Source organism: Tenrec ecaudatus, chromosome 11, assembly GCF_050624435.1.
Source record: "Tenrec ecaudatus isolate mTenEca1 chromosome 11, mTenEca1.hap1, whole genome shotgun sequence".
NCBI lineage: Eukaryota > Metazoa > Chordata > Mammalia > Afrosoricida > Tenrecidae > Tenrec > Tenrec ecaudatus.
The window spans coordinates 88,034,048-88,047,196 of NC_134540.1; the positions used below are offsets into that span (position 1 = coordinate 88,034,048).

The 13,149-nt window shown below is 38.4% G+C and overlaps 1 protein-coding gene across 1 annotated transcript in view; it reads left to right on the plus strand.

The window, feature by feature from the left end:
* TUBGCP3 (tubulin gamma complex component 3) overlaps positions 1–12,246 on the plus strand; it is a 107,791-nt gene extending 95,545 nt beyond the window's left edge. Inside the window, exons 20-22 of the mRNA XM_075563414.1 lie at positions 3,542–3,682; positions 9,795–9,911; positions 11,097–12,246. Of these exons, the coding sequence (XP_075419529.1) occupies positions 3,542–3,682; positions 9,795–9,911; positions 11,097–11,255 (417 nt within the window). The 3' untranslated portion in view covers positions 11,256–12,246. The remainder of the gene's footprint in view (positions 1–3,541; positions 3,683–9,794; positions 9,912–11,096) is intronic.
* Positions 12,247–13,149: the final 903 nt, after the last annotated feature.

Consider the following 13,149-nt stretch of genomic DNA (forward strand, 5'->3'; position numbering starts at 1 on the left):
TCGAGCTAGCTGTACTTCTTCCAAACAGGTTTCTTCTTCGGCAGTTCATGGTACTTTCATTGTTCCTCACCAACAGTATAATGGGAAGACATAAAAATGTCCCTGTCTTCCTTATTCATTTGTCAATTTTCAGGTTCAGGTTCATGTGAGGCAGTTTGGCGGGGGTCAGGCACACCTGAGTCCTCAAAGCAACATTTTACGTCCTACTGCTTTCAAAGAGGTATTTGACATAGTAGACGTGGCCAATACAATATAGCATTTGATTTCTTTGCTGCCGCTTCCGTGAGAATTGATTATGGATCCAAGAAAAAGAAAATCTTTACAACTTCAACCATTTCTTCATTTATCCTGATGTTGCTTATTGACGCAGTTGTGAGGATTTTTGTTTTCTTTGTGTTGCAGTAGAATCCACACGGAAAGTTGTAATCTTCGCCCTTTGTAGGCAGCTGCTTCAAATACTCTTTGCTCTTAGCAGGCGAGCTTGTGTCGTTCGAATGACACAGGTTGTGTGCGAGTCTTGCTCCAGGCCTGATACCGAGTTCTTGTTCACAGAACCCCGCTCCTCTGTGTATTTGCTCAGCCTCCAGATTGAATACGTGTGGTGACAGTATGCAACCCCCGGTGCCCACTCTCCCGGATTTTAAACCACCCGGTGTCCTGTTCCGTTCAAAAGACTGCCTCTTGGTCTATACATAGGTTCTGCGTGAGCACATTCCAGTCGCCTGAGAGTTCCATTTTTTTTAAGTGTTATCCATAATTTGTTATGATCCACAGACTTGAATGCTTTTGCATAGCCAACAAAGCACAGGCAAACCTCTCTCTGGTTACTGGCTACTTTCACCCAAGACTGATGTGACATTAGCAATAATGACCCTCATTCTACTCCTGAATCAGCTCACATTTCTGGCAGTTCCCTCTCAGTGCACTGCGCAGCCATTATTTTCAGCCCGATGTTACTGTGTGTGATATTAATGATCTTATTGGAAAGCTTCTGCCTCCTTTGGATTACCTTTCTTAGTCACGGGTGCAAATACGGGGCTCTCCCAGTGGGCAAGCTGCAGTTCGGTTTCCTTTGAGGTACTGCAACAGGTGCTTACTGAAGCCAGCCCTGGTTTGATAGCCGGAGGACTCCAGTTTCCCTTTGAGTTTTTCTTTTAGACAAAAGTCCACAGGGAGTACATATTTGGGGAGTGAATACTGTAGTTCATGCACATTAAACTACTTAAAAAAATTAAACTGCTTGCTCATTATACACTAAACTACATATCGGCCTCTTGGAAGTATCGCTTTTATAATCTAGTGATCAGGGAATGGACGAGATCAGTATTAAGTGGTAAACTCATGTAGGCTGAATTTCATGTGTTCATGCATTATTTGAACTCTCATTGTCATTTTCTTAAGTATTATATTTTTTGCACTAACAAAGTACTTTTATTAAAGTAGCTGTAAATGTATTTGGAGTAAATCTTTAAGGAGAAAATATCAGTAACATTTTTCTCTGTGACTTCATCTGTTAATGATTGTTTATGGTGTTCCACAGACATAATTTTGGGAATATTGCATAAAACTGATCCAAAGAATTGAAAGGATGATAGTGGAATTTTTTGGTGTTTGTTTTCTTTTATGTCATTCATATGTTTAGCTATCCTTTTGCCAGTATTCCTATTTAGTTATTTTAACTTTATTCTGATTCTTGTCCATTTGGATAAGTCTTTCCTCTGTATTTGCTGTTATCGAGAAGATAGGTGGTTATTCTTGGTCCTTTGCCTATAATGTGAATTCATGGATCAGCTTGTCAATTTTGAAGAGTTCTGTTAGGATTTTACTTGCTTATTGAATGTATCAATAAAATGTGGGAGTTTCCCAACTTGACGCGATTGAGTCTTTTTTTTTTAGTTATCTGGGTTTCTCTTATACTTCTTCTCAGTAAAGTTATATAAGTTTCCTGGGAAACAGCTTGTAAATCTTTTGTCAGATTATTACTATATTTTGAAATCTGATCATTCATCCATTTTCCTACTCCAAAATTCCCTAGGTACTTTTGGGTCATGTTTTCCTCCAGAATGGTTAATTTCTTTCCAAGTAACATCTCTTGCTTCTTTTTCTTTTAGAGTGTTAGCTAGGTTGTCTATAAACACCAGTGGGAATTGTTATCTTTGTTGTTGTTTTTTAATCATTTTACTGAGGGCTTATACAACTCTTATCACAATCCATACATAGATCGATTGTATAAAGCACATTTGTACATTCGTTACCCTCATCATTCTTAAAACATTTGCTTTCTGTATAAGCCCCTGGCATTAGCTCCTCATTTTTCCCTCTCCTGCCCCCCTCATGAACCCTCGATAATTTATAAGTTATTATTTTCTCATATCTTGCCCTGTCCGACATCTCCCATTATCTTATCCCAACATTAAAAGGATACATTATTATTTCACCGTTGACTATGGTGTTTGCTAAAAGCAATCTTTATTAAGTTACAGTTGTTCCATGCTAGTCTTACTTTGATGAAATGTTATAAATAAATCGTGAGTGAGTGTTGAATTTTAGCACCTGAGTTATTTTCTGCAGAACTGAATTGTCCTTCCTCAGATGGCAGTGGTTCGAGCTTATCTTTATCTTCAGTCATGGCGCGCTGTCCTCATTACCTGGTTGGATTCAGTTTTATTCCTGTCATCACCGGTTTTCTACTTAGATCTTTCTCTCTCCTCTCCCTCATCATTGGCACCAGTTTCATGTGTTTAGTATATATGTGCCTTGGGTATTTATATATATATATATATATATATATATATATATATATATATATATATATATATATATATATATATATATATATATAAAATCTGGCAGATGTGTCCTGAAAGAGCCTATACAACATTATAATCGGTGAAGTAGACAGAGGCTTCAAAAAGTTTGTGGGAAAATGGAATTAAATGATAATAGGATTTTTCTATGAATTCTTAAAGGAATTCCCCATATATATTTGGCATTGGCATATTGATAAAGTATTAAGAGTTTGTCTCAATATGAAACTTTTTCCTGATGTAAAGCATGGTACCGATTTTTACAAACCTTTTTGAATTTGGTTATTATTTGATGATTGTGAATGGTTTCTCATAGTCTCCATTTCTAGTTTTGATATGCTTGACTTGGTATGTTTCCAAAAGGAATTGGATTCACAATTCTTGGCATAGTTTTACCCTTGACTCACGTATAACCTAGCTTTGATTTATGAGGCTGAGCTTAATTTTTATAAGGTTGTTGGCAGATTTGGAGATAATTTGTGCAAAGAGCCTGGCACATTGCAGCTACTGTTTTCACAAATGCAGACTTGCCTTCTACAATGCTGTCCTGTGGTAAAAGTGCAATAATATTTGATAAGTGAATGAACAACTAGTAAACACTAAGAGATTGAGTTGATATCTTTTAAAGTTTTTGTTGTTGTTGTTGTTGTAACAATCAATATTTTCATTAAAAACCTTAGGGGACATGTTGAAGTTCTTTTCATATAAAGAAAAACATTGTCTTATCTCTTTAGGCACTTTTAAATCAACTTCGAGCTGTCTTTGATCAAATTATTGAACTTCAGAATGCTCAAGAAGCAATCTACAGAGCTGCTTTGGAAGAATTACAGAAACGATTGCAGTTTGAAGAGAGAAAGAAACAGCGTGAAATCGAGGTACAGGTTTTATTTTCTTGCACGTATCCATGTTAACAATAAACTTGTTGCTGCAATGTGAGCAAATGTTAACTTTTCCACTGAAATTTTCATACAAATTGAGCCCATCCATCATCATTTGGGAGTTCTGAGGAAGCACTAGTTATTAAGAATGATCATAATCATCATTTAAAAAGTATTAAAAACAGGCAATAGAATTTAAACGAATCACAATATCGTGCCAGGTTTTGTGTCTTAAGTATCAAGCTACCTCCATCTTTTTGGACTGATATGTGCTGCATAGACTATGTACTCTAAAGCCGTGTCGCTTTTATTACTTTATGCTGATGGATCTCACCTAGTACCTTATTTTACTTATTAGTGAGAGCCCCAGTTTCTCTACTTAAAACTGTTCATATTCTCAGTTACTTTGAATTATGAAGATTAAGCCAGCTTGGCTATTATTGGAATTTTTTTTCTATTTGCTATGGTCTTTATACTTTCAGGAAGTCAGAGACAAGTTATTCAGAATCAGTACAGTTTGTTACGAGATTATGTTGTTGGGGTGATTCTTTTAGAATGTTGGTTAGAGGACAGCATGTGCCTTGGCCCTTAAGGCTAAATCAGTTGTTTAGTGTGTTTTGGAAGCAGGTAGTGCTTGCCACATTTATATAACTAACGTCTTCTATTATTCCAAGTGGTTTTCTTGGTTTAGTTTGGTCTGCTGTCCTGAACTACAAGAGAGTTTGCATGCGTAGAATGTCATGGATAACTGCTGGCCTTCAGATTCAAGCCTACCCCTGGGAGTTGTGAGCTTTGTGCCTTTGGTTGATGTAACTTCTTCTACACAGTTTCCTTATTTGTAAAATCAGTGTGGTAATAAAGAATGCCTTATAGCGTTACTCATTCACATGTGGTAATGTTTGTCAGTTATTAATCATTAAATAGTCAATAAATGCTGCTCACTGGCCTAGTTTTGAACTCACCTAAGGCCCCAGTTAATCAGTCCTTCTGGAAAATCAGCAGACGCTATAAAAACTACCCTAGATGTCCATCCTTAGGATCTTTCCTCCACGGGAATAGCATGGCCGCACGTGTGTGGGAGCTGACCGTTCTCTCTGTAAACTCGTCACCATCGGCAGCGGGCTGAAACAGGTCTAATACCAAGGCCAGAGTTAGTCCGTGTATTTTATTCAGACATACTTCGGGGGACAATAAGAAGTCTTAAAGCTGAAACTTTATTTGAAAATATGTTTAAATTCGAAAGGCCAAATCATCTTTGAGACCATCACGGACGTAAGGCGCGCTGTTGAAGAGACGCAAGAAGAGTCAGAGGTTTCCAGAGCGCCCCTGAGACTGTTCTCAGGGAACTGCCTTTGCTTGCTTGCTTCCTGGTCAACATTTTATCCTTGTTTTGATGTTGCCGAAAATTCCCAAAGTATTCTCTTCCTCCGTATATATCTATTTATTTTTTACGTATTTGCCACCTTCCTTCTCAAAACTCTGATGTTTCGACTTCAATTTTATGTTAAGGGGCTCTCACATTTTTGACTTTTAAAAACAATTATGTATTACGTCCCGTAAGTTTGTGTTTCTAACATGGCATATTTACTTATTTGCTACATACACATATACAACTGTCTTGGAATCAGAATTCTGGCACTACCACCAAAACCAGTATTTAAAATATTTTTACATTTAAAAAGTTCTTCTTAACAATCCCTTTCCCCCTTTTCCTCCTTAGGCTGCATCCCCATAAATGCCCAAAACTCATTGTCATTGAGTCTATTCTATCTCTTAATGACCATGTAGGACAGAATAAATTTGCCTCATAGGATTTCCAAATCTGTAAATCTTCATGGAAGGAGATTGGCACATCTCATGGATTCGAACCACTGACCTTATGGTGAGCACTTAATCACTGTGCCACCATGGCTCCTTTTCACAGTCGATATTTACAGTCCAATTCCATATTGTGATGTCTCCTGAGATATTTACTGCCCTTAAATTATGCTGCTAACTTCATATATACTTAAAGTAATTGATTTCACTTTTGCTTTCATTTAAAAAAATTAATTTATCAGTAACACAAAATCAATTACTTATGTCATAGATTTCCTTGGTTCTACAGTCAAACGGTGGCCTAGTGTCTCCCAGTTGGGCTGCTGACCACTAGGTCAGCGCTCCGCACAAGACGCTCCTGTACAGAGTCGGTCTCAGACTCCGCAGGTGCAGTTCCATTCTGCCCTGTGGCGTCACTGTGAGTCGGATGCACTTGCTGGAGGTGAATGAGTGATAGTCAAATTTACAACACAAGACATTGAGACAAGTTTCGCTTTTGTTATCATCTACCTTATTTTAGGTCTCATGTGAACATGGATATAAAAATTCATAACAAAATCTTAGCAAGCTGTGATATATCAAAAGGCTGATACTTTACAAAAAAGTTTGTTTATTCTAAGAAAATAGATGTTTTGCTATTCTGACCAGAAAGCATTGTCAACTCTATACATTTGCAAACTAAAGGATAAGCCACATGATCTTGAAGCGTTGGAGTAAATGATAGAATTCCAAGCAAGCTATGAATAGAATGAAACGTTCGTCATCTAATAAAATATTTACATTAAAAATTTTTAAAAACTGAAAACATCATACTCAGTGATGAAATGCTGAGTGTATCTTTCTAAGATTAGGAAGGAGACACAAGTTTATCTGCTGTTAGTGTTGTGTGGTGATAACCTTACCAATGTTGTGAACCAAGAAAAACAAATACAAAATGAACAGCTTGGGGAAAAGCAAACCATACTTGTTTTCATTTAGTGAGGTCATCATTGCAGACATAGAAAGTCCAGAAGGTAATTATTAGAGTGCCTAAGGAAATGTACCAAGGTAGGCGGACACAGGCCACTCCATAAACATGAATTGCATTTCCTTACCCGTGCTGGAAACAATTCTTAAAAGAAATAACATTTAATACCATATTGTTAAAAACCCAAGAAAATACACACGGAGCAGCTATTCATAAAATTATAAAGCTGGGTTTGCAAACTGAACTTTTTTGTAAATAAAATTTTATTTGCACATAGTCGCACGCATTTGTTACTTCTGCCTGTGGCTGCAGTAGTGCTACGGAGGAGTAGCTAAGACACAGTCCTTATTCTAGAGCAGCGGTTTCCAGCCTGTGGGTCGTGACCCCTTTGTGGGTTGAATGACCCTTTCACAGAGGTCACCCGATTCATAACAGTGGCAAAGTGACAGTTATGAAGTAGCAATGAAAATAATTTTATGGTTGGGGGGTCACCACCACACGAGGAACTGAATTAAAGGGTCGCGGCATCAGGAAGGTGGAGAACCACTGCTCTAGAGAATAGAGAAAATTAAGAGGAAGTATGTAAATAGAGTATCATGTTATTACATTAGAAAAGTAATGCATATTAAATATAATTCCAGTTTCCATTTCAAGAGTTGCTTTTGCTTTTTTGGGTAGAAATTAGAACTAATGCTAAAGTTTATGTAGGAATTCATAAGGCCTAGAATTGCGAAAACATTATTCAACAAGAACAAAATGGAAAGATTTATATTTGTTCTACCACCTGCCAAGCCTTACAGGAAAATTACAGCAATTAGGAGGAAGTATAGTACTGTGTCATGGGACAGCCAGATCGGGTGACAGAGCAGCATCTAGGAATAGACCTTCCCGTTGAGGGAGAGTCAGTCTGAGCAAACGGTACTGCGAACAGAGCGAAATGCCTAAGCTTTTAAATAAATTACATTTAAATAAGTCGATAGTTTATACATAAACTATCATGTGGCACCCATTGTAAAAATAATGTAAGAGGTAAAATATTAAAACTTCTGCATGGTAACATAAGAATGACTGGGATGAGGCTCCCCCTTCCACCTTACAGCCCTGATCTTGCCCCTTCAAACTTCTTCTCCAAACTCAAGAGTTCCTGGAAAGAAACAGGACTCGAGTTCTTGTGGATGCTACAACTGCTGCTTTGACGTGATGTAAATCCAAGGGCACAGGTGTCTGTAGGCAGTGCTAGAGACGTGGAAACACTGCCTTCACACGTATGTATACCTAGGTGGAGCTGTGTTAAGAACTAGTAGCTTCACATTTAAAATTTTTTGTTTAGTGAAGTTATCTGTGATTTTGTAGCATTACTTTTGAGGAGTGCCTGTCTATGCCCTATTTAGTGGGAAGCCGTAAGTAGGAGCCCTTGTGCTGCAGCGGATGTGTGTTGGCCTGCGATCCTCCAGATCGGCAGCTCGCAACCACCAACTGCTCCACGAGAGAAAGTGGGGCTTGCTATTCCTGTAAACAAGTGCCGTCTCCGAAACCCAAAGGGTGCATTTCCACCACCCTGTCCTCTAGGGGTCACTATAGGTTAGCATCGATTCATGGGAGTGAGGTTTTTTTTGAATAAAGTTTTCTTTCTTTTTTTTATTAATAAATCTTTTTATTGGGGCTCATACAACTTATCACAATCCATACATACATCAATTGAGCAAAGCACCCTTATACATTGGTTGCATTCGTCATTCTCAAAATTCGCCATCCACTTGGATTCCTGGAATCAGTTCGGTTTCCTTTTTTCCCCCCTTCTCCTCCCTCCCCACACCTCCCTTCCCCCTGGTCCCTTAATCATTTATAAATAATTATTATATCTTACACTGCCCGGCGTCTCCCTCACCCATCTTCCCATTGCCCATCTCCCAGAGAGGAGGTTACATATAGATCTCCAAGATCGATTCTCCCTTTCTATACCCACTTCCCTCCCGCTGGTGTTGAGGGGTTCATCTGTCCTAGATTCCCTGTGTTTCCAGATCCCTACTGCACCGCTGTACATCCTCTGGTATAACCAGGTCCGCAAGGTATAATTGGGAGGGGAGGAAGCCTTCAGGAACTAGAGGAAGGTTTTGAGTTTCATTGTTGCTACACTGAACCCTGAGTGACTCATCTCCTCCCCACTACCCCTTTGCAAGTGATGTCCAGCTGTCTACAGATGGGCATTGGGTCCCCATCACGCACTCCCCCTCATTCACGGTGATGTGATCCCCCCTCTACCGCCTTTGTTGTTTGAGACCTGGTCTCCTCTGCCCTTCACGATCACCCATGTTGTTGTGCTGCTTCCGTGTGGGCTTTGTTTCTTCTGGGCTAGATGGCCGCTTGTTTGCTTTCAAGCCTTTAAGTCCCCAGATGCTATATCTCTCAGTAGCCGGGCACCATCAGCCTTCTTCACCACACTTGCTTATGCACACCTTTGTCTTCAGCGATTATGTGAGGAAGGTGATCACACAATGATTGTTTTTGAACCTTGGTGTCTGCTACCTGGTCCATTCAATACTTTGTATTCTCTTAGGCCGTGTGCTTCTTCTCTGTGGGCTTGGTTGCTTCTGAGCTAGATGGCCGCTTGTTTGCCTTCAAGAATTAAAGCAAAGTTTCAAAGGTGCCAATATGTTGAATTGCCTCCTTCTTTTGTGGATATTTTCTTTTATACAAAATATACATAATGATAAGATAAAAGATTGTAAAGCGGTATCACAAAGTTCCTGGAAAATTTTCATTCTCTTTCCATTCTAGTTTTCCACACATTTTTTGAGGCATCTTTGTATTTATTGCATGTCGTAGGAAATAGCATGAGCCCTGATGGTTAGAAATCACCAGCCAGCTCCACAGGAGAAAGATGCGGCTTTCTAGTTCCTGGAGTCACTGTCTTGAGAACTCACTTTTATTCTTTCCTCTAGGGTCACTGTGAGTCAGAATTGACTCAGTGGCAGTGAGTTTGGTTTGGTTGGGTCTGGTCTGGTCTGTAATCTCAAAAGACTGGTTGACTTGTGATAATTAAAATACTGCACCTTGTAAAATGTAATATGTAGTTATTTTTAAAATATAAGGTAGTTCTATGTAGACTTCATATATATTGAAATCAAGTACATCCAAAATACATTATTGAAATAATCTGGGGAATTAGGTTTGCATCAGAAAATTTTCATGAAAGTTATAGCAGTACAGGTTGTGCACTGTGTACACCTCTCCACTAAGATGACTAATTCTCCAGCCCCTTTTGTCAACAGACAGTCTCTTTCATTATGGCTTAAATTGAAACGCTGTATTTTTACTCTCTAGGGCCAGTGGGGAGTGACAGCAGCAGAGGAAGAGGAAGAGAGGAAGAGGATGCAAGCATTTCAAGAATCTATTCCAAAAATGTGTTCACAGTTACGAATATTGACACATTTCTACCAGGTGCATATTGGATTAACAGGATTTGCTTATCACATTGGTCATTTTCTATAATTTACAGTTGCATTCAAAATGATTAAACATGAATCTCCTCCATTAATTTAGCATGTAGTTATGAGGCTGTGACTAGCAACCACAGTGATTCTTAGCTCTATTTACACTTTGAATTCCTGGGGGAGTCTACAACTTACGGACGCCTTAGCCTGTGGCGTTCACGGAGCGTCTCCGGTGAACTCAAGCTGCGGTGTAGCTTGGGCATCAGGATATTTAAAAGTGCCCAGGTGAGGACAAGGGTGCTGAGAACCACTCCTGTAGAGTTTGCTCTAACTTGTACCTTATGGTAAGCCCAGCTGGCTTCCCTTCTCCACTGGTGGCGGACGGCTTCGGGAGGATCTTGTCTCATGTTTGTATTTGAAGCCTAGGTTGAAACTCGGGGACCAACTATAGCTACCTTGGATAGAGACTGTCTGCTAAGGATTAAATAAGTTGTGTATTTTGGCAGTCATGTGATTAGTACTTAGTAGTCACTCTTTTAACCATGATTAGAAGCATTCAGTAATGTTATATTAAAGTCTAAATAACCTCCTATAGCATCTCATTATCTGTACAACACCCCTTTGAAAAATGAAAAGTAGTAGTAATTAGTTATTACTATTTATGAAGACATCTTGAGCCTTGCAACATTAGGAAATGATTTAAAAGATATACACAAAATTTTCCTTTTACATGAATCCACAATATAATGATTAGAACACTATAATAAGTCCTTCCTTGTTTTTCAATTGGATCCACAATCAATGCTCATGGAAGCAGCAGTCAAGAAATCAAGCTACGTCTTGCATAGGGCAAAACTCCTACATAACACCTCCTCAAGGTATTAAAAAGCAAAGATAACGCTTGAGGATTAAGGAGTACTGGACCCAAAGTATACATGTCAGTCTCCTCATATTGTCCAGCTTTTGCAAAAACGCTTGGCTAATTGTTTAAGATGGGCCGAAATTTATTTGAGAAATGCTGAAAATGGATTATGAAACAGTATTTATTTCTTGGTACACCTGCGAAAGTGGGTGTGTATTCAGTGTTTATCGTCTTAGAAGGAAAAATAATCCCATTAAGTTTGGGATACATTTTGTTGGTAGGTTGTTTTCCTTCCAGATATTAATAGTTACTCATTTTCTTTCTTTTTAGGGAATTGTGCAGCAGTTTTTGGTGTTACTGACAACCAGCTCTGATGAAAGTCTTCGGTTTCTTAGCTTTAGATTGGACTTTAATGAACACTATAAGGCCAGAGAGCCAAGACTGCGCGTGTCTCTGGGCACTAGAGGGCGACGCAGTTCCCATTTGTGAAGCATTCTGTATGGTCACAAGAGATAAAAGTGATGTTAATTCCATTATTAGACATAAAAGTTCTCAAACTTTAAAGCCAATGGCATGCTGCAGTGTCTACCGTTTCTGCCCTAAAATACTTCATGTGTTTTGATGGCACTCTTCTGGTAGTATTTAAGGTCATGTTTTTATACATTCAAGTTGAATAGATTTGTAAAATCATCAAGTTACATGATTGATTTGCACTATTCAAGTTTTATTTTTTAAAATCTTCAGATTTAAAAGATAGCATACTTTGTTGAGCTTCTAAGTTCTCCATTATATAATTTATATTTGTCACTTTGTAAAAAAATAATAAAAACTTTCTTTATGAGAAAATTAGGGTGGTGGGAGATTCATCAATTCAGATGTTAATGTCATTACTATTTTTTTAAATATCCTCTCTAGCAATCCTTTTGGTTAATATTATTAAGTTGGAATGATATGCCTCTAGTAGCAAGAAAATATATAGGCTATTTTATTTTGGGTTTTGTTGTTATAAAGTATTAACCTTTGTCAAAGTTCTTATATCTTAATGCATTATCTTTGCATATGCTTATTATTGTTTTCTTTTAAAGTTTACATTTTTATATTTAATTTAGTGTTTTAGATAGCTTCTAAAATAGGAAGTAGAGCTTCTAAAACTGGATGTGATGTAGAACAAAAACATCCTCAAGAGTGCATCTTAAATTTCTTGAAACTGTTAGCTGAAGCAATGTGTAAATATGAGTGAATAGAAAAGTCAATGAAGTATTTTATTTTCAAAATCCTGATAAGCATTGGAAGGAAACTGACTTGGATAATGAAGATTTCCCTTTTCCTTGCCTATTTTTTCATTGTAAATATTTGTATACTACTGACCAGGTGTTGGGGGAAAGTGTCTTTTTGTAAAAATGTCATATCAGGTCATATAAATTTGCCTTTATTGTTCCATAAGTGAAAACTTAGGAAATTAAAAGCAATTATCTTTGAAGTGCACTGCTTATTTCTTGATGAACAGATAAAGTTTGCTTGCCAGGTTTGTGAGCGAATGCATGATGAAAGTCAGATACAAATTTAATTTTAAAGTATCATAAAATCAGACATTTGAAGCAGATTTTCTTTCCTGCCAGCCTTCTCAGGAATTATGGTATATTGTGACTCTCTAAGAGAAATTTCCTGAAGTCATTTGACTTTAGAACCTGTTTTTACCTTACTTCTATAATGCATGGGATTAAAACTCTATTATGATTAGCTGTGAATTAATGATACAGCTTCTAAAAAGGTGTCCTCTGTATCAACAGCCATGACAGCCTTGGCAGGAGCCAAGTCTTACTATTAGAAAGTTCTTAGGGGTCAGGAAAGTTCAGTTATCAAGACTACAGACAGGAAAACGTGAGTTGTGGCGATGGACATATAAGGCTGTGGAAGAATTCATTTTAGACATTCCTGTTGATAGGTCTGTTACAGAGCAGTGCAACTGTGCAGAGGCCCTTTGGCATAGAGGGTTATGCTTTGGGCCACAAACCACAGGACAGCCCTTCAAAGGTGAGGCTTTCTGCTCCCACTCAGGCTGTTCTGCTCTGTCCTATAGAGTCCTTATGAGTTGGAGTCAGCATAAGCCAGAATCTGCAAAGGCATGGATCACTGGGAGAGCCCTCCTGGGAGGAGATGAGACAAAAGTAAAGCCATCAAACAGCTTTGGAAGGCAGAGCGCTATTGAAACGGCTCTAGAAGTGTCACTGCATCATTCCTGTCTCGCAGGGATGTGGAGACTAGAGGGATTGGACCCATGGGGTTTGTTTCATGGAGGTACTTCATCGTGGTGCGGTTGTGTTCTGGTGGACTGAAGCCTTGGCCTGGGCAGCTTAAATAAGCCAAACCTAGTTTTGTTAGA